The 27,117-nt window shown below is 33.5% G+C and overlaps 1 protein-coding gene across 2 annotated transcripts; it reads left to right on the top strand.

Annotated features, from left to right (window-relative positions):
- Positions 1-2,379: 2,379 nt before the first annotated feature.
- LOC110099044 (probable protein phosphatase 2C 66) lies at positions 2,380-25,333 on the top strand. 2 transcript variants are annotated; one of them, XM_020826059.2, is made up of 5 exons: positions 2,380-2,776; positions 8,712-9,098; positions 9,622-9,739; positions 23,946-24,169; positions 24,682-25,333. In XM_020826059.2, the coding sequence occupies exons 1-5, from the start codon at positions 2,444-2,446 to the stop codon at positions 25,156-25,158; spliced, it is 1,539 nt and encodes a 512-aa protein (XP_020681718.1). In that variant the 5' UTR covers positions 2,380-2,443; the 3' UTR covers positions 25,159-25,333. The 2 variants fall into 2 exon arrangements, with proteins under 2 accessions (XP_020681718.1, XP_020681719.1); XM_020826060.2 differs by having other exon boundaries at positions 23,946-24,173; positions 24,682-24,844.
- The last annotated feature ends 1,784 nt before the right edge of the window (positions 25,334-27,117 follow it).

Below are 27,117 nucleotides of genomic sequence, written 5' to 3'. Positions count from 1 at the left end.
ATGATTATTTTAGAATTGGTGAGACGGTGATTCTATAATTTTGGAAAGATCAAAGCTTCATTAATGCACATGCCTCATCAAAACTCTTTTTTGATATTTAAGGACAGTAGATCTTCTCTGTGGAAGGGAAAGAATTGGCTCAAAATAATTTAATTTAAACTTTTAATTAAATATGAATTTTAAGAGAAAATTTTGATTTATATATGTCATAATAATTATAATTGATCAAATATATTTATTATTTATTTGAAAAAAGATATATCTAAAAATCTACTTTAATTAAAATGCTCTTCATATACCTATATCCTTGCAATCTATAAAGAGTAATGTTTAACAATTTGGCTTTCTCTATTATTGATTTCAAGATCATTTTATTCGAAATGTTTTTTTTTATTTGGTGATATAAAATTGACGGCCATGATGAAGCCCAATAAAAATAATAATTTTAAAAGTATTATATTTATTTTGAGATAAATATAATATCACTTATTCATATATTAAATTTATCTTAAAATAAAATCAATAAATTCAAAATATATTACAACACAAAATTATTCAGAATGCCTTAGCCCAAAGTTTATCAAAGACATCATTTTAATTTATTGTGACAAATTAATATATTTATCTGATAAAAAATAGATGCAATGCTCTTTTTCTTAATTTTTTTATCAATTAAAAAAATTAGCTATTAATATTTTCATCAAAAAAATTTTAGTAATAAATCTCAAATTTCTTAAATAAAAATATTGTATTCAATCCGACCCACAGTTTTGAGCGCAACACAGAAAAGTAATTTTGCAAATATAGTATTCTTGTGGATCGAAATTGAAAAGTTGGTGCCAACACGTGTAAATCGGGCGTTGCGCACCGCGGGGCCCACAGTTATCTAGCCACCCGTTGCAGTTAGCCTGTAGACGTTGATGTTTGTTGCTGGAATTTAGTCCACCTGTATTAATCGTATTTTTTTTAGATAAAAATCATCAACTGTAGTTAATTTAGTCCATAAGTCTTTCGTCCTCACTCACAATATATATTTATTAAATGGGCCGTTACCTCATGGAAATATGGCATAACGACACCGACTCACCAAGTAAATGCTAAATTATATTTATAAATTATTAGGCACGGCTTATAATTACATAAGCGATATAAATTTTATAAGAAGGGGGTGGAATTAGCATATATATTTTTTAATGTAAATAAAAATAGGTTTATGAAATATATAAAATAATAAAAAATTTTAATTGAGCAATTGCATTTATTAAAGATGGATAAAATAATTAAAGTGGATTAAAATATTTTATGATGGTCAACTGCGCACTCAGAGCTCTTTTTAGTTACACCTTAGTTAAAAAAACTTAAATTATTTTGCTAATTAAAAATTTAAATATTATATAATTTCTAGCACCATATTTTGTAAAATTTTTATCATAATTATTTATTTTTAATTGATAATAAATCTTAAATTCTAATAGAATTATTTGATATAATATATTAGCTTTAAAATGGATTTGTTTACCCTTCGTAAAATTCAAACTAATGATTAATATTAAAGACATAAGGATCAAAATGATCTCCGATTCTTTATGAATGATTAAAATGATCATCAACTATTTAAAAATTTCATTTTAGTCCATTTACTTTTTTTAATATGGATTTAAATTCTTTCATTGAAAGAATAATTTGCTCAATATTTAAAGAGTCGATGAGTTAAATTTGATTAATTAGAAAAAAATTAAAGGATCAATTTAATCATTTTCTCAATATTAAAAAAATTTTAAATGTGTCAAATTTTTTTGAAATTTCAATAAATTTAGTATTATAAAATAGCTGTGGTTGAATCGACAACTACCAGCTTAATGATAAAATACTTTTATAAAATTTAAAAATATGCTTTAATATAATTATTAAATCACAAATAAATAAATAAATAAATATATATATATATATTCATTAAGTTGTTTCCCAATGGCCTAAACGGGCTTATAAAAATCCATTTACTTGTGGATTAATAACATCTATTTAATTGTGATAGTTTTATAATAATAGTTTTTTTTTGTAAAAACTTCGATTGCAGGGCCCTAATTACTAAAACGCCACCCACCGGCCCGGTAACCGTCAAAAGCGGAGCTCCTTTCTCCACGTTCTTTAACACATAAAATATAAAAAAAAATCATGCACGTAAACAAAGGAAAATAATTGCACATAAAAATAAAAAAAAATTAATTTTGCAGAAAGTAAATGGCCACCCTCGCAAGTCTGTTTGGTTGATAAGTTTTTGTGTGAATTTTTACTGGCATTTAATTAAGAAAATTTCCACGTCATAAAAATGAGTAGTTTTTTTTTAATTCTCAATTTATATTCAAAGGTAACTCCGTCGCTGACCAAAAAACCCCATTTGGCATTTGCTGCTGCTTGCTCTACTCCGTCTCTCGGAGCTGAGATGGGCTCCTGCATGTCGTCTGACTCACCGGCGGTGGCGACGGCCGCCGCCGGAGCTCCGATTTACGTTGAAGAAGACGCCTACTTCTCTTCTGGAACAGGTATGTGCTCGAAGAGGTGGATGGGGTGGAAGAAGAAAGGTACAGAAGATAAGAGGAAAAGAGGAGGAGGGTTTTTCGATCGGAAGGCAGTTTCAGGTGGAGGGAATGAGGCGGTGGATGAGCTCCTTCTCATACCTGGTCGGATGTATATGAACGGAGCCAGCGAAGCGGCTTGCCTTTTCACGCAGCAGGGGAAGAAGGGGACCAATCAGGACGCTATGATCGTGTGGGAGGTGAACTTAGTTTGTGCTTAATGTAACTTTGGTTTCTATTATTTTGCTGTTGTTTCACAAATTTTCTATTTTGTTGTTTTGTTATTGTGCTTTACTGGTTTTTTGTTAGGATTAGGAGTTTAGTGGAGGAGTATTTTATTGAGGTTCTTATATGTTTTTGCCTGGTTAAGTTTGGTTCTGTTTTTCGATTGGAAAATAGTATGCCTAATGGAATTGATTATGATGTTTGGCTTCTTAAATTAGGCGTTGTCATCTTTTATTATTATTACTATTACTATTTAAGGAAAGACAGTTGGGTTCATCTCGTCTCTGTAGTTGCTGGATGGTAAAATGATATGGGGATCATCTTCCTTTTGGTAGTTTTATGGTGCGGTTACTGTTGCGAGTTCGAATTGTTTTGTGTGTTATGGTGGATAGCTTTGGGATTCGGTTATGTTGTCTAAATTCATCCATATGATCCTTTCTGATCAAAGTCTAGTCTGGGAGTTTAGGATTCTTCTTCCTGCAAAGGAAGGCTACCTCCAAATAATGGACCTGTCTAGCAGCCAAGGAAGGGGATATAATTACGCTTTCTAGATAATGTAAAGAGATTTGCATGACTGATAAAAGTTTGCATTTAATTTTTTATCCTTGGGTTGCCCTTAGATCTGTGATTCTGATAGCTAATGCTGTTTGGATTTTCACTCAAATAATCTGTTTATGTAAACTCTTGCGAGAGTATTATTTTAGTCTGGCGTTGGGTAGGCGAAAAATAGGTTGGTGTAGAAATACCAAATGGTTGGTCCTCTCAGATTAGCCTTTTTTTTTAGTCGAAAAAGTTTTTTCATTGATTTAGCAAGTCCAACTTTGATTTCCTTTGATTCACACTCTCTAATAGGTTTTTTTCTCAAGATAAAGCATAGTTTGATTTCTGCTTGAAAGTTTGTTATTTTAGATCACTTTAAATTCTTTTTTGAAACTTTGTTATTTTATAGAATTTGTAAGTCAAAGATTAGAAATGATTTAGATTTGAAATCCACATCTTTATATCTTTTAATATAATAGAAAAAGCATAATAAAAAGCTATATGCATTGTTTAAAAAAGCGAACTTCAAAGTGAAACTATCTCAAAACATGTGGTAATGTGAAAACCATGGAACTCATTAGTTCCTCATCAAGCAATCCGTGTGTTATGATTAAATCAATTGTAGGATGATTTTTCATATCAATCTATCAATACTTGTTCTTCCTATTTTTGATTTCCATTTATTATGTACTTATGTTTTCCACAAATTTAGAACTAATAAAAATCAGGTAAGCAAGGTCATCGCTTTTCAACATCCAAAAGTGAACCTCTAAAGCCACCTACCTACCTAAACACTTCCATCTCGGCATCACTCAATCAAGAACAAATGAAAATGCTAAAAAAAATTTCATTTAACTCCAAGCTAAATTTATCCAAGACAAAACTGATATTGAGATCAGATCAACTACTAAAAAAACTATGGTTGTACATGCCTTTAATTCAAAGATTGAGAAGAGCCAATCAAATGACTTTGGATATCTCCCTATTTTTAAAATATATCATTCTTCTAAGTAGTTTTTCTATGAGTTCTGTCAATGGATCGTTATGTCTTAATGCTGGCATTAAAAAAAAAATTAATATCTCAGATTTTGTCCCTAAACTCAATTTTATTAGTTTGTAAACTTTATTGTAATATCATATCTATCAGTAAAATTATCAAGGTTTTTAGTTGTGTTACTAAATTTTTCCTGCACATTGTGAATTTCAGGATATTAACTTTGGGAGGATGGTTGGCAATGTTAAGGAGAATGTTGGACTATATTGCCTTGATACCGAAGAAAATCCTACATTAAAAATTAAACATGCTTAGTATGTTGGTTGTTTTGAAGAGAGTGCAATCATGTTATAATATCTTCTTCTTGGTCATCCAAGCTTCATGTATCTAAAAAATTATCCCCATATTCTTAATAAAATCTAGATTTATTTTAACGTGAAATTTGCTACCATGAAAACACACCGAGAACACCTATCATAGTCATACCTGTGAAGCCTCACAACTTTTCTAATCATTCATAACGACATTGGGGGATCATCTCATGTGGCCAATATCTCTGGTGCTAAATGGTTCATATCCTTCATAGGTTACTACTCTATAGCTACTTGGATATTCCTAATGAAAGAAAAATCTGAAACTTATCAAATTGCTAAGAAATTTCATCTCTATATACAAATCTAGTTCAATACCCAAATCCAAGTGTTCGAGGCTGGAAATGAAAAATTATATTTCGATTTAATTCTTGGTGACTACCTTCTTCAACATGGGATTATATATCTTAGCTCTCGTATGTATATTCCTCAATAGAATATGATTGCTAAAATAAAAAAAGTGATATTCTCAAAGTTACTTGATCCATCACGATTATTAGCAAAATCCTATATTAGGATTAAGAAGAGGCTATCTTAACAGTTGCATACGTCACTAATTAGAAGCCATCAAGAATTCCCAAATTAGAAACTCCTACCAAATTCTCATCAAAACATATCCCACTAGTAAGATTATCTCCACTATACCAATTGAAGTCTTTAGTTGTTCTGTTTTTGTTCATATTATACCTTATGAATGAAGCAAACTTGAACAAAAAATATTAAGTACATACTTATTGGTTATTCTTCAAATCAATAAGGATACAAATATTACTATCTTTTAAAAAAATAAATTCTCACTTCTATGGATGTTACATTTTTTAAAATCGACCTAAAAAAAAAAATCACATTTAGGGAGAGTATTCTAACACTATTTATGATTATGAGTTTCTATCCATCGTTTTGACCTCCAACTTCCATCTTTTCCCATTCTCCTTGAAGCTCTAAATCCCGGCCACTCTAAAGATTCCCAATATTGCATTAAACAAACCATATATTAATATATGGTTTATACTATATGTTAGAAACATTCAATGAGCATTAGTGAACCCAAGGTTTTTAACTACACAATTAGAGGTCCTTAAGGCTTGCCTTAACGCAATATCTAAAAATAGTTAATGAGGCATATGCCTCACGATTGCCATATAAGGCTTATACCTTAGTTTATCAGTAGGAGATTCTGACGCGTCTATCAGAGGAGATATCGCCGATCAACGGCTACGATTAGTAGTCTTGATTTGTGATGCATTTATGTTGTAGCCCAAAGGACAATTTAGTCTTTGTGTCTTTTGTTCCTTGAGGCCTATATATGAAGACCCTAGCTTTTGTATTAGTTTTGATGATGATTTTGAATGAAATTTCAGCACTTGTTACTTCTCTTTGTTGTGAGTTCTTGAGAGAGTAGAAAACCCTAAGAGAGGGCCAAGCAATTCTCGTCAGCCGCTGGTAGAGTCCGGGCTCGAGGTTTGTATCTGTTTTTATTCCCCTCTCCCCCCCCCTCCACACACACACACACAGACACACCCGTCGGCCAAGCCGCCGGTCTCCTCCCCACCTTCCTCCAAAATAGTTGGCCTCCCTCCTCTTCCTCCTAAAACCGCCGGTTTCCCTTCCCTTTCCACCTCAAGCCGTCGGCCTACCTAGTCCACACCCTAGTCGCCGGCCCATTCATCCACAAGTCCCTTAATTTCAAATTCAAATTGATGCTTAAATACCTTCCTAATTTATCATATTATTAATTTGGAAAGTCTCTTAATTTGAATTAAAAAAAAATTGAATTTCAAAATTTTTCCTAATTAATAAATCTATTTTAGGAAGCTCTCCTAATCGCTTTAAATATGAAATTAATTTGGATTTAATTGCAAATCCCACATTCATTGCATGTAGACACATTCGTTGAATATGGACACCCTTCCCCTCCCTCTTTGGGCCGGCCCCCCTATGCCTTTCTCTCTTAATTAAATTCCTTCAATTAATGCTCTCAATCAAAGCCCCTCCCATCTAGGTATATCACCCCACGTACCCTAGCTCAATTAGAGGAAATTCAAATTTTGAATTATTCCCTCCTTCCCTCCTTGAAATCTAAAATTAAATTTCAGATTTTTAAATTGTTTTCCCTCCAATATAAACCTAAAATCTGAAATTAAATTGGCCCCCTCCTGGCCTTGGCCGACCACCCAAACCTCTCCCTCCTCCCCTCCTCTTCTCCCTTGCTTCATACACCATCCAAGGGAGAAGAAACACAACTCTGGCCTAAGTCCCCTATGGATGGCCGATCCTGAACAAGACCATGAGTTCGTATACGATCATCAGTGACGAGTAGATGTGTTGAGATTACCCTTTTTCGACATCAACTTGGAGATCGACCACACCGTCGACGACTATGTTGATCGGATCCTCTTTACTTTAACGAACGCCATCGACGAGCATCAAACCTCCGGACAGTGGCAAGTTCTCCAACATCCACTGGCTTCTTCCTCTACGGCTAAGTTTTCGTTGGGCAATACTGTAGGCGTCGTTTGTCTTTTGGTGGCGTCATTAAGTTTGCTAAAATTATTCTTCTGCTAAAACAACCCTCAAGAGTGAGAGTGAGGGGAACTCAAGATGAACTTTCTAATTGTTAACATGTGGATTTCTGTTACTTGTGCATCTAGCTTTACTATAGTTTTTTGTTATTTTAAATTGCCCTTCTAATCTAGTTTGTAACCGGATGCCAAAGCAAAACAAAACTAAGAAATTCTAGAATCTAATCTTGTGAAACATTAAATTTAAAATTTGTTAAGCTAAAATTTGCAAGCTTAACAAATTTTATTAAATTCATGCAATTCCTTTTATGTTTCACATCAATGACAAGTTACTCCGACACGTCAAACATTGGATGCATTTACCATATATTCTATGCAATCTAAATACTTGCATTTTTCATTCATTAATTTTGCATCTAATGCACTTTCTTTGTGAAGGATAAGCACATTTATCTTCCTCTGAGGTCTGCAATCCAGTTATGAGACAATTCACATAAATTGTTATGATAATTGATGCATGTGAGTCACCCATAGCCAGATTCAGACCTCCCCAAACCTGCAAACTGATAATTGTATAACATGAATCTATAGAATGAATAGTTGTCGTGTAGATTTTCACTTTGACATTAAAAAGCATACTTTTTGATAGCTCCTACTCAATTTTACAACTCATTTAAATTTTTTAGAGAAAAAATTATTCTGATGCCTCACTGAGGGCACCAAGATTTGAATCCCCGGCCTGTGGTATTTTAAGCTGGCCGCGTATCTCCTGAATTAACTGAAGTTCGTTTTTGAAGCTGTTACCACTGGTAAATCAGCAGTTTTGGTGCGGCGTTAGCTGGAAGTAATTCCTTTTTGTTTTAACATTTATGTACTTAACCACACACAATTTTTCTTCAACTGCAGATGCCTGCTTTGCTGAGTAACTTCTCATTCAATGCCTGAGACGTCAGGTGTAAAATACAAATTAGGTATTCAATAGAAAATCTCAACTGACCCCATCATTTCCCATTAAGCCTTTCCATGGTAATTAGTTAGGAAATGCTTTATTCTCAATCCTTTTTCTGCAATTTATGCCCTCATGATTAATAATACCATTCGATCGCATGATGCTTCTGTCCACTTTCACTAGAATCTTTTGTTTTTTGAGCAAATTCTGGACAACATTTCTGCTCTTAGCTCACCTTTGTCACGTAACTGGTATGTTTAACATTTATGGCATATAACAAGCTACTTCCATAATTTCCTTTTAGCTTGCTCTTTTTAATTTACAATGTGTGATTTTGAAGGGTTTTTAGAAAAGCTTCTATTTGTTAATCACAAACCTAACTTAATGAATACAATTCTTGCTGATATGCTTACCTCTTTTATGAGCTTTTTGATGTAGAAAGCATTCCTCTTTATTTCTATTTTTTGAAGCACCTCTTTTTTTATGAATCCAATGTTTTCTATTTGATGATGAACCTTTTTATTCCTATTGCAGAATTTCACATCAAGAGCTGACACCATCTTTTGTGGAGTATTTGATGGTCATGGTCCATTAGGGCATATGGTAGCTAGGAAGGTTCGGGATTCTCTTCCTCTCAAGTTATGCAATCAATGGAAAGCCATTGTTGAGGGGCAAGAGAGCCCTCAGAAAAATGATAGTTCATCCAGGAGTATGAATTCTGAAGAAACATCCTTTGTCAGCGTTGATGATGAGTGGTGCGAGTCTGTAAATTTTGCTGAAGTTGAAAAGCTACCAGAAATATATCTCCCCTTAAAGCAGTCTTTTCTGAAAGCTTTCAAGCTCATGGATAAGGAATTAAAACTTCTTCCGACAGTTGATTGTTTCTGCAGTGGTACGACAGCAGTTACTTTGGTAAAGCAGGCAAGTCAGCATCTCTTCCTATAATTCCCTTATAGACTTATCTTTATCATTATTCTTATCCCAACTATTTGTGTTCGATCTTGTCAATTCTCTTTTTCATTCATTGATTTGAGGTGCTTAACCTCTTATTTGTAAATCATTATGGATTTCTATCCATATTATCTTAGGCCAATCACTTTTCTTTTCTATTATTCTGATGCTGATTTTATCTACCCATCCAATGGGTAAATTATTTATTATTTATTGTATATGTCCCAACCAACTATTTCTATATTCAGGAACTTAAAAGCTCTTTAAAATGACTTACTTTTGCCAGTATACAAAATCTTTCGTATTTAGTAGATGTTATTAGTACTAGTTGAATCGGTTAGCAGTTTTACTTCAGAAGAAGCTATCATTTATGCTATTTCTAAAGCATGCTAGCTTGCCAAATGTCCAATCCGCTTTTCAAATTTTTTGAGAATTTGTTTTTCCTCCAATAAATTTTAGGCAGTTAAATTTTCTACAAATTGTACTTTTATAGGGGCAGGATCTCATAATTGGAAACTTGGGAGATTCAAGAGCAATAATGGGCACTCGAGATAGAGACAACAACTTGGTTGCACTACAATTGACTGTGGACTTGAAGCCCAATCTTCCTAGTACGTTTCTTATCGTACCTTGATCATTTTGAACCATAAACTTTTGTTATTCAAATGTTCAGGCTATAAATGTATGTTTTGGTTACCATGGTTTTGATGATTTAAGAAACCAAGAAGCAAAAACGTTGCACTTTTCATTAAAACATTCACAAATAAAGTTCAACAACAACAAAAACAATATCAATATTTTATCCCATTACATGGGGTTGGCTACATCAATCCTTCTTCTCCATGTGTCCTATTAAGAGTCAAATTCTCATTTAAATCTAATAAAGAAATCTTATTTCTAATATTTTCTAACCAAGTCTTTTTAGGTCTAGCTGTACCTTTCTTAACATAGGCCAAATCTAATACATCTACTCTCCTAAAAGAGTCATCGGAAGGCCGCCGTTTTACATGTCCAAACCATCTAAGACGACTCTCTCTAATCTTATATGTCACTGGAGCTACTCCAGCCTTTTCACGGATATACTCGTTTCGTATCTTGTCTTTATGAGTAAATCCACTCATCCGCCTGAGCATCCTCATCTCAGCAACACTTAACTTAATATCATGCTCTCTTTTAATGGTCAATATTCTATGCCATAAAGCATTGCAGTTCTCACCACCATCTTATAAAATTTTTCCTTAAGTTTGAGTGACACTTTTCTATCACACAACAGACCTAAAACACTTCTCCACTTCAACCATCCAACTTGAATTTACTAATAATATTCCCCATCTATTTCACCATAACTCTGAACAATAGATCCAATATATCTAAAATGAGTACATTTTTTATTGATTTGATCGCTCGAAGTCCCAACCCCGCCTCCCCCCCCCCAACTAGATTTATTACTATTAAAATTACACTCCATGTATTTGGTTTTAGATCTACTCAATCGAAAACCTTTGGACTCTAAGGTTGACCTCCATAATTCGAGTTTACCTTCAACTCCCTCTCTAGTCTTATCAACAAGGAGAATATCATCAACAAAAAACATACACCAGGATACATCCTCTTTCAAATGTCTAGTAAGAACATATATGACTAAAGCAAAAAGATAAGGGCTTAAGGCTGATCCTTGATGTAATCCAACTGAAATAGGAAAATACTTGGTCAAACCACCTTGTGTTTGAACACAAGTAACAACTCTTGCATGCATATCACTAATGACTTGAATATAAGCATTATTAACCACTTTCTTTTCTAGTACTCTCCATAGCACTTCTCTTGGAACTTTATCATATGCTTTTTCTAAATCAATAAATATCATATGTAGATCTTCCTTATTCTTCACCAACAATCCTTTCAATAAATGAATAGCTTCCATAGTAAACCTACCTGGCATGAATCCAAATTGATTTTGAGAAATATTAGTATCACGGCGTAACCTATGCTCCATAACTCTTTCCCAAAGTTTTAAAGTATGTCAAATCAACTTATTTCCTCTATAATTCGCACAATTTTGTGCATCACCTTTATTTTTAAAAATATGAATCAACGCACTCACTCTACTCATATGACATCTTTTTAGTCCAAGAAATTCCTTCATCTCCTAAGCATTTCCTCACATCTATTGGAACACCATCAGGTCTAATAGTTTTTCTACACTTCATTTTCTTTAAAGCCTCGCTAACTTTAGTTTTATTAATACACAGATAAAATTCGAAATCTCTATTTTCTTTTAGAGTAGTAAGGTCTCTAAGGTCAATTGTATTCTAACAATATTCATTGAGAAGCAACTTGAATAAATAAAGTTCTTAAAAAAATAAAAAATCCACAAATAAAGTTCTAATTAAGCCCATATGACAATGAGTAGGCCCAAAATGTTGTGAGATCCAACTTCAATTATTCAAGCAAAAGCAACTTGATCATGACTTCTCCAAGTTATTACCACATGCGAATCACGTTAGTAGGGCCCGATCTTCCTATATGTAGTGTCTAAATGTAACGTACATGGCAATAGGCATGTATAAGCTCTCTATTGTCATTTGAACTTCTATAGTCTATGATTGGAAACAAATCAAATTAAAAAGGCAACAAATTTTAAAAAAAAATCAGAACATACAAATGAAATGAACAAAACAAATTATGATAATCTTAATTGTGGCTATTGCAAAATGAGAAAGTTAAATGCAAATGCAGCATATTCTTCACTAAACTAGCTATACAAGTGGGATGATAAGATCTTCATGTTTACTTGCATGTTGCTATACTATGAATGGTAAAATCAATTCAACAAGAAATTTAGCAAAGGATGAGGCAAATATTAAACTTGCTAGTCAATTATATATACTTATCTCTCTCCTCTCTCTCTCTCTCTCTCTCTCTCTCTCTCTCTCTCTCTCTCTCTCTCTCTCTGATGTGGATTGACAACCTCCTGCAACAGCTCTTTTGATCTTGATCTTTTTTCGACTCCCTATTTTCAATTTCTACTATATGTGATGTTTCTCCATTTTGAGTTCTCTATGATATCCTCCTTTGGCTTCCTAGAATCCTTGTTAACCCCTGTGTAAAGAACAAAAGAGGAAAGCAGAGATACCTATGCGTCGTCGAATCCCAGAAATTTCCTCGAGGCGTAAGTATCAAGGCGTTTTTTACTGGAATTGCGCAAAAGCGGGCGTCAAGGCGAGCCTCATATTGCGCAATTTTAAACAATGGTCTCCGGTAATCTTCTCTTCCTCATTACTTGTTGCGTGGCTTCTTTGTTAAGTTTATGATCAATTTGGTGGTATATTCTCCTCTATTCTAGTGGCTTTAGCGTTGTTTCTTTTTCTTTTTTTTGGATTAGTGTGCAATAATTCTATCAAGCTTTATTTTATAAATAGAGTTCTTAACTATGCAGAAAGCCAATTATTTTAGTTTTAAATAAAATTCTAATTGGATGCACTATTCATTATCATTTCTAGAATCAACTCCTTGATCAATTGGGAGACTCAATCCTTTTTAGGAGATTTTCTTCTTGTACAAGCATGATGCTTTTTTTTTTTTTTGAGAAAATTAGGGGCAAACATGCCCATTTTTATTAAAAATGTAAAATTACAAAATAATTACAAATTTTGTAAGAACAATGATAAAAAAGCTTAACAAAAATATAAAAAGAAAGAAATAAAAAGCCCCATAAAAGGGCCTACAACATAACTATGCAAACAACAACAAAAGACAATGAAAAAATAAGAACTAAACACAGTCCTTAAAAAATTGAGAACAAAAGAAACCAACAACCATCTTGAAAAAAACATCTCCAGCCAATAAGGAAGCCATCAGAACTAGCGCCAGAGCAAGAAACTTCGGTTCCAAGATAACCAATGTCTTGCTAGAGAAAACAAAAAACAGTAATAGCATCTAACCAGACATCCTTCCAAAACCATAGCCAGCCAAAGAGATAATCCAAATCAAGTTTGAACATCAACAAAAGCTGGAAAACAGCCATCCCAAAAGCAAAATATCAATCTACCATCCATCAGCAAAGCCCGTCGAAAGATTAGCCAGAGTAGTCTTGAACATCAACAAGAACACATAACCAGCCGTCCTACACCATCTACAAGTATGATGCTCGCTTCGAGAAATTTTTTTTGTTTCCTTTTCCGTTGCTATAAATTTTTGTATTGGCTTGAGAGTGATTGATTTTAATTAAATCAAATATAAGTTGGTTTCTAATAAGTAGGCAGACTTCAAATAATTTGCATGGCTTTTTATGTTTTGAAGTTCTAGTTGTTATTTCTAGCTGAAGGCCATATGATTATCTTCTGACTTGAATTCCTTTATATATTTGATTTTCAATAAAAGTAATTAATAGTTTTTAAAAATTAAGTGCTTGTAATATGCAAATTTTGTTTGTTTGTTGCATTGTGTTTGTTTATCTCATGTTTGATCTCTATTGTAAACTCTAGTTCCCAAGACATCCTCCTCTCTCTCTCTCTCTCTCTCTCTCTCTTAATCCATCAATGTTGAAGACATTTCTTTTTTATTTTTTTTCTTTAGATAGCTGGTGGAACCATCCTGAGAAACCCCTGCTCACTGTACTGAGTAAATATCTTGGATAATACGAACAAAAGGTAAAAATAGTTGACTTTCATTAAAACTTATTGTATGTAATGTTTAAAACAATCATTGCTAGTCCCAAACATCGATGAAAAAAATTGAGGATTGATGTTAGTCCCAATCACTGAACTTTTACCAAAATTCATGAATTGATTATAAACTTAAAGTTATGGAGAGGCGGCTGATTTTGGGGGAGGGAATTAGGAGAGAGCCTAGTTAGGGCTAACTGTTGTTATTTTGCATCATGCAATTTATTTTTTGTTGTAGTCTTTTCTTGAGAGTGATACAGTCATACAGCGGGACCTAGAGCAAATACTTCTGCCCCCTTGTGGGGACCAACATTAAATTTCATCATGAGAGAAAGATGAGTGAGAAGTGTTGACCTCCACACATCCGTCAAATCAGTATGAGCCAAAGAGACAATCGATGAGCTTGACTTTTGACAAGCGCGATGCTTCGCTTAAGTACTCGAATCGCTTTCGATCGCCGAACGGATTGCGCCGATGCAATCAAAACATCGAATTTACCTAAGGGAGGACCCTTCACAGCCAAATTGAGTGAAGACAGTTGAAATATATAATTTGCAAACGTAACGATGCGCGACATTACACGAATAACGTCTGTTCATGAAACGGACTTCGTTGTTGCATTCGAAAGGTTGAAAATTCCTAAGAACGACTATAATATTGCTTGGGTTATTTGACATATTTGGAGGGTCTCCACACAAAGTCACAAATCATGGTGCAGGCAAAACGAGGAATTATGTGAGGGAGCATTTTACATCTTATAAATTAAGTTTTTAATAATCATAATATATATATATAATCTAATTAAAAGCTCCCAAAATTATGTCGGAAATCTCGCTTACCTCTGCAGTTCGGCGCCGAAGCCGCACGGGTCGCCTCTCTTACGTCTGGCGATTTCTGTTTGTCCCGTAGACAGCCTCGTTCTCGCTATTAAAACACGAGCAAATGATCTTTTGGTTTTTCTTCCACACGAGATCAAACTCCCTCTCGTTTCCGCTCTCTACCCGAACACCCTAAGCTCCAGCTCCTCCGATCTCTCCCGCTTCCTCTTGTTCCCGAAGATGGAGAAACACAGCAGTAAAGAGTCACTCGCAACATCTTCCTTTCAATCTCACGTACACAGCTCCACGGCTCAATCCCAAACTCCCTTCCTCTTCTCTGACCTGCAGCCTCACAACCTTCCACAGCCCACGTCTTCCTCTCTAACAGCCCGTGAAGACTTCAGCCTGCAAACCTCTTCTCTCCACTTCAGCTACTCACGCTCAAAGCCAGAGATCTACCGTACAATCTCCTCACACAAACTGGCCTATTTCTCTCCTCCTCCCTATTCCCTCGGCCCACAACACCAACCGAATCTCCCTCATCCTGCAACTCACAAAACTACCTTCTTCAAATTTAGGGGCTGTTTGGCAACAAGTGGGATTTAACTTTAGTGGGATTTAATAAATCCTATAAATTCGGATTTAGTTAATCCGAAATGTGTTAAATCCTAAAAATTGTTTGGTATGCTAAATGTTAAATCCTGTTAAATCCCGCGAAACTCTTTGGTAACATATATCAGGATTTATGGCGGTTAGTAATTTAAATTTAAATGAGATATTTATAAAATCAAGATCATTGCATAAACATAATAAAATCAATTTTAATTCATATAAAATGATCGAAAATTCAATAAAAAACAAATTACAAACTAACATTGATTAAAATGACAGTTGAAGTATTAAATAAGCTAATTATATTAATATTTAATTACTAATTATATTATTAATTAGTCAATTAAGTTAAATTAGATAATTAATTTATGCACTAATTATACTATTAATTAATTAATTAATTAATTTAATAATTAATTATTTAAATTATATTAATTAAGTTGATCAATAATAACTTTGAGGCGTCTAGGGTTTGCCTTTCATCTTTTCTTTTCGTCGTTGCTGTTCGGCTTCATTGCTTTGCAGGTGTAGAGATTGCGCGCGTCGCTACTTCGGCTCCTTCGTGGCTGTTCGACTTCGCTCCTTCGATGACTTTCCCTTCCTGTCGGGTCGGAAGTTACAACATTTTGATCGGAAGCAACAACGGGAGCTTGCTGGCTGTGAAGGTTCTCCCTTTCGCGCGCTTCTTCGGCGACACGGGCGCCACGGGTAAGTCTTCCGCTACTCTTTAAATCCCGTTAAATCCACCAAACCGAGGGATTTAGTAAATCCGGGATTTAAGCCGTAAATCAGTAAATATGGGATTTATTGAATCCCGGGATTTAACACGTGCTGTAAAATCGTTTGGCTGGATTTTGCTTAAATCCGACGATAAATCCGATACCAAACAGCCCCTTAGTGACAGCCATCACAACTCTAACTCCAAACCCAAATTCCCAGCTCCTGCACTGATTTTCTTGCTACAACCAAACCCCAACATCAAAACTCCATTGATTCCAGCTGAACCCACACCTCTTTCTACATTTGGCCCAATAACCACAGGCCAATCATTCACTTATAACTTCTCCACTTCTCTTGCCAAGCCCATAACATTTCTTTTGTGTCACTTCAAGTAAAAGCCCATGCCATATTATCTTGCATGGGAGAGTATTGGTATAGCACATCTTTCCACATGGTTGTGCGAACAATCCCTTTTAAGATTCTCTATGGGTATGATCCATCTCACCTAGTACATTATAGGCAGAGTACTACACCAGTATCCAATGTCAACTAGTATTTGGAGGAGGGAGATAGAATACTAGCAGAACTAAAAAAGCATTTATTGATTGCTCAACAATTTGTGAAGAGGAAAGCAACTGAACATAAATGGGAAGTGCAGTTCGAGCCTGGGGACAATTTATTTGAAGTTGAGACCATACTGACAGAGGACACTGGTCGAGAGGAAGAGTGAGAAGCTATCACCACAGTACTTCGGGCCTTATAAAGTGACGAAGTGCATATGGGCAATCACCTATCGTCTGAAGTTGCCAACATCATCAACAATCCACCCAGTATTCCATGTATCACAACTAAGGCGTACCATCGGAGATCACACTCGCTCTTCCTCACTACCGACAACATTGACTGAAGACATGGAACTAATTCTGGAACTCAGGGAGATCATTGGAGCACAGCAAGGAATGACATGAGCAAAGGAGATCCTAGTTTGATAGAAGGATCTACCTGATTATGAGGCTACATGGGAGCTATACGAGACGATTAGGAGACAGTTCACAACCTTCCAACTTGAGAACAAGGTGTATTTTGGGGAGGGGTTATTGATACAGTAGTACCTGGAGCAAATATTTTGGGCCCTCTTGTGGGGCCCAACAACATTAAATTTCATTATGAGAGAAAGAGAAATAAGGAGGGAATTAGGTGAGGAAAGAATTGAAAGGAGGGTTATTTGGGGGAATTTTTTTTGTGTGGGGGGGGGGGGGGGGGGGGGGGGGGGTTTTATGGGGGGATGGGGGCATTTAATTAGGATTATCTATGTTATTTTAGCATTATGTGTGATTTGATTTATGTTGTAGTTTTTTTTTTTGAGTGCTCCTAAATGCGTCTAGGTGGTTTGGGAGAGCCGATCAACCTCTCTAATTGTAGATTATTGTATATTGCTTTCGTTTTGAAGTATTAATCCCAAAATCAGCCATCTTTTCTCAATTTTTTGCAGTTTTAGTTCTGGTTTCTCGCTGATTTTGTTTCCAAGGCATATCAAAGGGTTTCCTAGTGATGTCTAGGGTTTGTGGGAGATCCAATCTACCTCTTGAATAGTAGATCAATTGTATCTTGCATTGTTTTTAAGGAGAAATCAGAAAACAACCATTATCTTTGTGTTCCCGTGCTTTTCTTCTCTTTTGTTTGTTGCTTTTTACTTCCAAGACACATTAGATCTACACATGATATTTATTAATTTAGAGAGAGCAGATGATAAAGTTTCAAGAGAAGTGCTCCAGAGAGTTTTAGAAAGAAAATGAATTAATAATGTTTATATTCAAGTCATTAAGGATATGACACGAGCTATTACTTGTATTAAAAAACAAGGTGGTTTGACCATGTATTTTGTTATTTCAATTAGATTACATCAAGGATCAACTTTATGATCATATCTTTTTGCTTTAGTCATGAATGTTGTTATCAAAATTTGCAAGAGAGTGTACTTTGTGTATGCTTTTTGCTGATGATATTCTTCTTATTGATAATAATAGAGAGGGAGTTGATGAAAGTTTTGAATTATGGAGGTCAACCTTAGAGTCTAAAATTGAATATATGGAGTGTAATTTTAGCAGTAATAGATTTAGTGGTGGGATTGTGATATTGGGTGATCAAGTCATTAAAAAGAGTGTATGTTTTAGATATCTTAGGTCTATTGCTCAAAGTAATTGTGAAATAGATGGGGATATTAGTAGTAGAATTAAAGTTGGATGGTTGAAGTGGAGGAATACTTCTGGCTTGTTGGGTGGTAGAAAGTATCCCTCAAACTTAAGGAAAAATTTTATAAGATGGTGCCATGGTGGTGAGACCTGCATTGCTTTTTGTCGCAGAATGTTGGCCATTAAAAGAGGAGTATAAAATTAAGTCTTGCAAAGATGAGATTGCTCAGGTGGATGAATGGAACACTTAGAGAAAAAAAATGCAAAATAAGTATATACGTGAAAACATTGGAGTAGGGCCAGCGATTTTAATCTCATATAAGATTTAGAGAGTCACTTTAGATGATTTGGTCACATAAAAAGTGATTGTGTTAGGAGAGCAGAATATTAGATCTGGCCCGTGCTAAGCAAGCTAGAGGTAGATCTAAAAAGACTTGGTTAGAAAGTATTTTGAATATCTTTTTTATTAGATTTAAATGAGATTTGGACTATTAATATAACACAAAAGAGAAAAAATGTTTCATTTAATTGATCCCATGTAGTGGGATAAAAGCTTGTTGTTATTGTTGCCTCATTTTCAGCATATTTATGATATATCACCTCAATTATATGTGCCTTATTGTAGAGGCTTTTTTAGTCAAAAAAGTTATCTATTAACTTATTGTACACTTCTACAACTGCAAGTTATATTTTGTCTTCGCGGTCTCTTCCGAAGGTTTGGAAGTTGATCTATAAAAAGTTAAGGCTATTATTGAGTAACCTCAGTTGCAATCAATTTCTGATATATGAAGTTTTTATGGACTACCCGCCTTCTATTATTATTTTATCAAAGGCTTCAATTCCATAACTACCCCTTTGATACATCTTGCAGCATGACTGATATATTCTTGAAAAATTATCCTGATCGGCACGAATCTCGAGGCAAAACCCAACCCGGAAACTTCAAAAATTAATTTTGGGAGCACCCGAACTCTGATTTCAGCGAGCTTACAGTCAAACTGAGCGTCTCAGAAATACGAACCCAACGACACCAAATTCAACTCAATCCGAGTCCAAATGAGCCCAAATCAAGCACCCGAAGCACTATTGGAAGGTTCAAACCACAATTTGAGTTACCAAACGGTCTTCGATTTTAACGAGCTTATACTCGAATCGAACGGCTCGACGAGACGAATCCAACGAGCCCAAGATCGCCAAAATCCGACATTATGAAGGCCTTCAAATGTCCAACGAACGGTGTGTGATCGAAGGGTTCAACATCAACCGTCCATTCGACCACTCCCTATTCGCCCCTGATCTCACACCTATTTACAAGCCATGCCACTCCAAAAAATCTATAAATAGAGCCCTCATTCTTCACAAAGGGGAGGCAAGTGAAGAGAAAGAAGAAGAAGAGCAAAGGGGAAAGGGAGAATCATCTCCTCCTCGACCACCGTCGGAGCTCTTCCAGCCGCCTGGATACGCTGGAACTCTGCCGGATTTTCGGGAAACGCTAGGATTTTGCAGAACTTTGTAACTTTGTGAGAAGCTGATTGTAAACCGATCGTCTTTACTTGTAAGACGAATTGGTCCTTGTACTTCAAACAAACACTAGTGGAATTATTTCATCTGGGCGTGGCCCCGTGGTTTTTTCCCTCTTCTGGGTTTTCCACGTAAAAATCTTGGTGTTCATTCTCTTTTCTGTTTGTGTGCTGAATATTCGTACAACGCTCAGACGTGAATTTACAAACTCTGCCGCCGCGTATATTCTAGCACGCAACAATGACAAATTCAAATGTACTCTTGCCGTCTCTAAGGCATCTAGCGTTTTCAAAGATAGAAAGGTTGTGTCCCTCGTGCTTCAGCTTCTTGATTTCACAAAAGTTTTGGAAGTATCTTGTAATGTTTGGGGAGTAGATATTACAAGAAATCATCTTATTGTGTTCTTCAATGAGAAGCTTAATGATACTAAACCTGTTATAAGGAATTTTATGTTGTGGTGCAAGCTATGTAGTATTTCCATCATTATCTTCATCACGAGGAGTTTTGTCTTGTATTTTGAACACCAAATTAAGGTATTTGCAATCCCAAAACATGTTGAATAGATTTTATGCAAAATGGGTTGGATTTATGCAAAAGTATTCCTTTCTTCTTAAAATAATTATGGAGTCAATAATTTCAAACACGTCTCAAACTCATGATAGATTCAAGAATAAAGTTATGGATGTATTGAGTAGAGTGTTTTCTCTTGCTTAGTGTTATGACTATGGAATTACTTGAGAAAAATAAAACATGAGTATTTAGAATGCCTAGACTTTCGTCTGGTTTACTTTGATCTGAAAGACAATCAAATGTTATTGACTTCAGATTGCATCCTTCATACTTTTTTGCCATATTTTTTTATCTAGGAGTTACATGTAAGACTTAAGGATAAACAGTAGTTCTGAATGAGAGTTTTGGGAATTTGTGATGTTATCTTATTGTTAATAGTTTAGAAAATTGAGATTTGTTATTACCAATATCTTAATTTACTTACAACAACTATTAGCACTGCATTAAATATCATCCTTCTTAACTGTTGTATGGATCACAACCTAGGAAGCCTATAGATCTCATATCATTAGTCATGCATGCATATTTTAATTTTGTTGCAATGTTTGTTTAGCATGTTCATAATTTGCATTTTTATGGTAAATTGATTTGTAAAATGAGAACTATAAAACTTGGCGGATATCCATAGGAAATCTTGAGAATATAATGAAGATGATTATCTGTATTCTGATTGTTTAAGCACAAATGACATTCTAGCATGCTGCTAAGCATGTGTGTCATTTTAATATTGAAGCAGAAATTAATGTGTATGATAAGAAGTATAAAATTATGGTAGAAGTTCATAGGAAATCTCTTGAATTTAATAAAGATAATGTGCTATTTTGTGTTTGAACACTTCCCACATAACTCCTTTAATAAACTCCATGCATGGGCCCAAAATACTTATGAAGTTTGGGCCAAATGCATATATTATTAATTTTTATGATAACCTGAATATTAGTTATATAATTAGACTTTCAATGTTGAGGACTAATTCCATATCAAGGTATTTTTAAGCCTCCAAAATTTGATTTTTAAATATTGACGATCTAATATCTATAGAGGTACTTTTAAGCCTCTAAAATTTTAAATAAATATTTTTATAAATGGAGTTTTTTCATCACTACCAGTAGAACTAATTCCACTTTTGTCTTTAACCTCGTACTTGTGCCACTTGCTGAACAAATATTGTCAAATAAGGTTATATTGGGTTTATCTAATAGAGAGGTCATCCATCATCAAATAGCTCATGTATGACTCATGAAGAGCTTTAGTTGATGATCCTGGCCTTCTAAATAAGCACTTATTGCTGCTTAATACTCCAAATGAGAATTTTTCACACCACACCCCAAGAGAATTAATGATGGTTGTTCAACTTGAGTTTATGTTCAACATTACAAAAATGATTAATTAGATATTACTTTTATTTGTTTGGCATTTGTATTATGAGAATATTTGGATTTTGTTTTATTAATGAATTCCAACCTTGCTAAATTTTTTAAGATTTATTTTCTACCAAATTTGTAGTTTCTTTATTTGCTTGAAACCTAGGGCCTTGTTTTTTATCAGGTTAGGTCAGAACATTCATTGATCAAGTATTGAATAAAATTTTATTCTCCTTTCTCTTTCTAAGCTATTGATTCTTATTCTCTCCCCCTTTCTCTATCTCTCTTGTTTCCTTCCTATTTCCTTTTTTGAAACCCTTTATTTTGGATTCAACCATAGATAGAATTTTAGTTTCAACATTATCTTAATTGCAATTATCATTTATAAAACATTTTAAATGTTGGCGCAATTTGACTTTTTTGATAAGGCTCTTTTTATGAATTAATAAATTAAGAAACTAAATACTACAAATAAAATTTCTATTAATGATTCATAGACATATAGATAATTATGGCAATACCACAACTGGAATTGTATTATCAAAATTTCAATTGTTTGATAATATTCATTATGTGCGATCTGTTCAACTTTAAAACCTTGAAACATTTTAGATTTAGAAATGATCTCATGCTCAAATTCAGCTTCATATTCAAAGTTTGACTCTTATTAATAATAATTTTCAAGAAATATTGATCAAAAGCCTTGGAGAGTAATTATAGTTTTTTTAACTCTAAAGCTCTGATTAAAAACTAATTTATTGTCTTTTGGGAATTATAGCTTAATTTATCTTTAACATAAAGTTCCTTTAATAAAATAGATATTGATAAGATAGCAATCTATTAGCAAATAATATTTGATTATAAAACCTCAAACCCGATAAAATATTCAAGCACACTTCCATCGCTTTATTTAAAATTATGAAATTGATCATGTAATTGATTCCTGTAATTAGCAAGTCATAAATATTGCTCTTAAATTCATTGCTTTGGGTATCAAATATATTGTAATTTAAAAAAAAAATTAAATTATCTATATAATATGAAAATTTTCTATAATTATTGTTTTTGTCAAATATAGGAATATAATACCTAACCTCATAATTGTCATTGTGGAATAACCTAAAATCATAATTAAATTGATTTCATTTAAATTGCATCATGTTATTATTTTATTAAGAGACTTAATTATCATATTTATATTTAGAAGAAATTATGATGCACGTTTAAACTCTAATATTAAATCTAACATAGGACTCCATAGGATCTAGGATATTTAATGCACATTTAATATCTGATACAAAATTTTATAAGTTAAAAACTCTTAATTTTAATAATTATTTGTTACTTGCAATAAAACTAAAAAGTACTAAAGCAACCAACTTAGATGTTAATCCAATAACCCTTTACTATAAATAATGCAGATAGATTTAGACCATGATAACCATGTAATTAGCTGAAAATCACAGCAACCTATATTGTCAGAAACTAATATAAAATCAATTCAACTCATCTAATAACAATATTATAATATTTAGAGAAAAAAAAAGTAAATATAGAGAAAGAATTCACCAAGATTAAAAAAATAAACATCAAGCTCACACTTAAATAGGAGATAATCTCTTCCCAGAGTCTTCTAGTCACTTTTTTAAGTATTTCAATCTAGAAAGTAGAAGAAATAACACATCAATTTAGAACATTATTCTAAAATAGAATGAGTATTGTACTTTCAAAAGACACCCTTTATGTTAAAAAATAATATAACTTGTATGATTAAGGTTTTGTTTGGGATGATTTTCTTACTACTTCTTAAAGCTGCTTTCTATTACAAAAAAATTAATTTTTTAACTAGAAATTTGCTTTATGAATCAGTAAGAAAGCCGTCCCAAACAAAGCCTAAACAATTATTTTGCTTTAAGAAGCAGCAAAGAATAAAGTTATTTCTTGAGCCAATTAACAATTATTTTGATTTATTTGTTGAGTCAATGATAATTATTTTGATTCGCTTATCTTGTTTTCATGAATTCACTAAATATCTTATGTTCCTTAAAGAGACCTAGATTCAAAACTAAGTGAGAAAGGCAACTTTGTTAGAGCATAATGCTTGTCTACAACGAATTCTTAGGGGTCTTAGCTCTCTTACAAGTAGTTAAATAGCTTTTTAAGTTGATCCTATGAGAATGAGTTAAAATAAATAAGTTATTCGCCGGTTCGGCATTTCACATGAAGGTTTGCAGATAAATGGTCAGCAATAAATCTGCCTAAATTTTATTGTTTTGTCTGAGCTCTTCTTTCATCCGAGCAGAGCCTTACAGTAAATTAATCGCTCTGTTAAAATTAATATTCTTTCAATTAGGGGAAGCTGCTAGAATTGAACAATGCAAAGGAAGGGTTTTTGCCTTGCAAGATGAACCCGAAGTTGCGCGTGTATGGTTGCCAAACAGCAATTCACCAGGCCTAGCCATGGCCAGAGCTTTTGGAGACTTCTGTCTGAAGGACTATGGTCTAATTTCTGTTCCTGATATCTCATACCGCCATCTCAGTGACAAAGATGAATTCATTGTACTTGCTTCCGATGGTGTGGGTATTTTCATCCTCATTTATTCTTTCTCCAATAGCATTCATTGTTGAGGGATTTACATGCATGCCACTTAATTCCTATATATTTATATATCTAATAATTAGTTCTAAATATTTCCTTATACAACATTTTATTCTCTAAACACACCAAAATAGTACTCTCATCCATTTTTTAATCTAGTTATTTACATACATGCCATCTTATACTATTCTATTTATATATTTAACATCTAAAACTTTAATATTACATACATATCACCCTTAGTTCATTTTCATCTCAAGTATGAGTGGTAGAAATGAAATATATGAGTGGTAGGAAAGAAATATGAATGGTATATTTGATATTAAAATAATATAGGGTGGTAGGTATGTAATATTAAAATTTTAGGTGTTAGATATGTAAATAGAATGGTATAAAGCTGAAATAGTTGTTCGAAGAATTAAGTGATATGGAAGCAAATCCCCCCTTCATTGTTTTGCGAACAAGAAACAAGTTAGCATTATATGTACAGATATGGGATGCTCTTACAAATAAAGAAGTTGTGGACATTGTGGCTTCTGCGCCAACCCGGGTCATTTCCGCCAGAGCTGTTGTTGATTCTGCAGTCAGAGCTTGGAGATTAAAGTTCCCTACCTCCAAAATTGACGATTGTGCTGCTGTTTGTTTATTTTTAAGTCCTCCACCTCCCTCATCTAGCCCAGCCAGAGAATTAGTGGAGAGTGAAGAAAAAGGAGGGCTAGTCGATGATCAATCTGTAGAACACTCTTATGCACTTCATAATTCTAATGAGATCATTCCAGTATCAGAGGACTCTAAAGTAGGAAAGACTCCTGATCATTGCCAGTCCACTCGAAGCCTTGCTGATTGCATATCCAGCACAGAAGAAGAAGAATGGTCTGCTCTAGAAGGTGTAACTAGGGTTAACTCCCTGTTAAATATTCCAAGGTTCTTTTCCAGCGACAAGCGATCCAACGGGCGAAGAAAATGATTGTAAGAAGTTAGAGGTAATACTGAACTATTTGTGCAAATTTACAGTAAGCTGAACTAATTTTTCTGAAGTCTAAATAGGTCTTTGATTGGTTCAGCTTATACTTGCAACTAATATTGGGATTGTTGCCTGTAGGTTGGTATATTGCAATGTTTCTTATCTTTTATTCTTCTAAGGCTTTTTTTTTTTTTTTTTTTTACAATTTTTAGGGTATATTATCATTTTATTTATGATGTCCCATTGCAAGTTTTACAAGCTTCTTTCTTTTGGTGGACCATTTTTTTTTTTTTTTGCTATTTTGGAGAAGAAATTGAAGTCATTTGAAATTTTGTCTAGTTTAATTGAAGTGCACATTTCATTTATTTTCCTCAGAATTTGTTTTGATCTAATAATAAATATTTTATTGGCAGATTATTATAGAATTGCAATCGAATTTCATCTTAGAAATCAAAGAAGTAATTTTCTTCACTCAAATTCACAGCATTCATACACAGCTTTAGTTTTAGTGATTTCCAGATAGTTTAGGTTTCATTTGAGGCAGTTTTTTTTACCGTTTTATATTTTAGATCTCAATCATAATTTTTATTTGTTGGTTTTAGAAAACTTTGTACTTTTGTAATATTTTTCATAAAAAACTATTTGTTTATAATAATTTTATAATTACTTTTATAAAAAATTGTAGCCATCTCAGATGGACTTTTTATTAATTTAAGAGGAAGTTTCCAAAGTCTTGTAATGGAATTTTTCCTATTTCATATTGATATTTGGACACTTAATTTCTTGAGTGCTTTTGTGACTTTCTAAGAAGGTGCAGGTCTTGTCTTTTGCATAGCACATTTCTCCTCTTTTCATTCCTATTTACATTGATTCCTTTTGGAAGGCTAATATCAGTATATTTGTACAGTAAGTTTTTGCCTTAATCCAATTAGCACTTGGTTCCCTGATTACTTTGGACTCTCATTAGTGGAAACCATTAGTATTATATTTTATTGTATCCATTATAATCTTTATGTCTAACTAATTACCACTAAGCAATAATTAGCAAAAAATAACACCTACTTAGCCCTCAGTCATTGTCCTGTAGTAGTACAAGTAAATTTTCCACTCTTGCCATTTATTTCACAGCTGCTTACAAAATTTAGCAATGCAGGTCATTATCTCCTTTGTCAACTAAGAAATCTGCTAAGAATCTCTTAGGCTTTGTTTGGGACGGCTTTTTTATTGCTTTCTAAAATGGAGTTGTAGTACAAATTTTTTTATTTTTGTACTAAAATTCCGTTTTAGAAAGCAATAAAAAAGCCGTCTCAAATGAAGCCTTAGTTTGAATAAAGTTGGAAGGGCAAATCAACTCTTTCTTTGAAAGCAAATACTATAGTACTGAAATTTGGCTTGAGTAAGGTTTCATTTGGGATAATTTTTTTATTACTTGCAAAAATGATTTTTTTACATAAAAATGTATTTTAAAAAAAAATTAAAAATTGATTTATAAAGTAGTGAGAAAGTTGTATCAAATGAAGCCCGAGAAGCACTTAAAATTTGGGTCAACTTTTGGCTTGGGTTAAAGTTTATATATAATTATAGATTTTTCTTTGGAGATTTCAAATTTATTGATAATAGATTAATGGTTAATTTGAATAATGAAAGTACGATCATATTAGCATCGGATATTGAATAGATTACGGCTTTGTTTGGGACGACTTTCTACCTGTTTCTTAAAGAAGCATTTTCGTATAAATTTTTTAATTTTTGTACTAACATGCTGCTTTAAGAATAAATAAGATAGTCATCACAAACGAAACCCAAGTGAACTAGAACCAAATTTGGCTCAAGATTGAATTAGTAAAAGCCATTAGATTTTTTTAATGAGGATAAATCTAATTAAAATGCAACCGAATGAATTTCTAATTTCTCAATTTTACTTTAAAATTAGTGCAATATTAATTGCTTATGTATTATCCA

Source organism: Dendrobium catenatum, unplaced genomic scaffold (genome assembly GCF_001605985.2).
Source record: "Dendrobium catenatum unplaced genomic scaffold, ASM160598v2 fragScaff_scaffold_1632, whole genome shotgun sequence".
Taxonomy (NCBI): domain Eukaryota; kingdom Viridiplantae; phylum Streptophyta; class Magnoliopsida; order Asparagales; family Orchidaceae; genus Dendrobium; species Dendrobium catenatum.
Note: the sequence above shows the minus strand (reverse complement) of the source record. Positions and strands in the feature narration are given on the sequence as shown.

What these genes read in the sequence shown, in the direction of transcription:
- LOC110099044 (XM_020826059.2), top strand. Translation starts at nt 2,444, where the DNA reads ATGGGCTCCTGCATGTCGTCTGACTCACCGGCGGTGGCGACGGCCGCC. An exon ending in CAGTTACTTTGGTAAAGCAG is followed by an intron (nt 9,099 to 9,621) that starts GCAAGTCAGCAT and finishes GTACTTTTATAG; the next exon opens with GGGCAGGATCTCATAATTGG. An exon ending in TTGTACTTGCTTCCGATGGT is followed by an intron (nt 24,170 to 24,681) that starts GTGGGTATTTTC and finishes TTATATGTACAG; the next exon opens with ATATGGGATGCTCTTACAAA.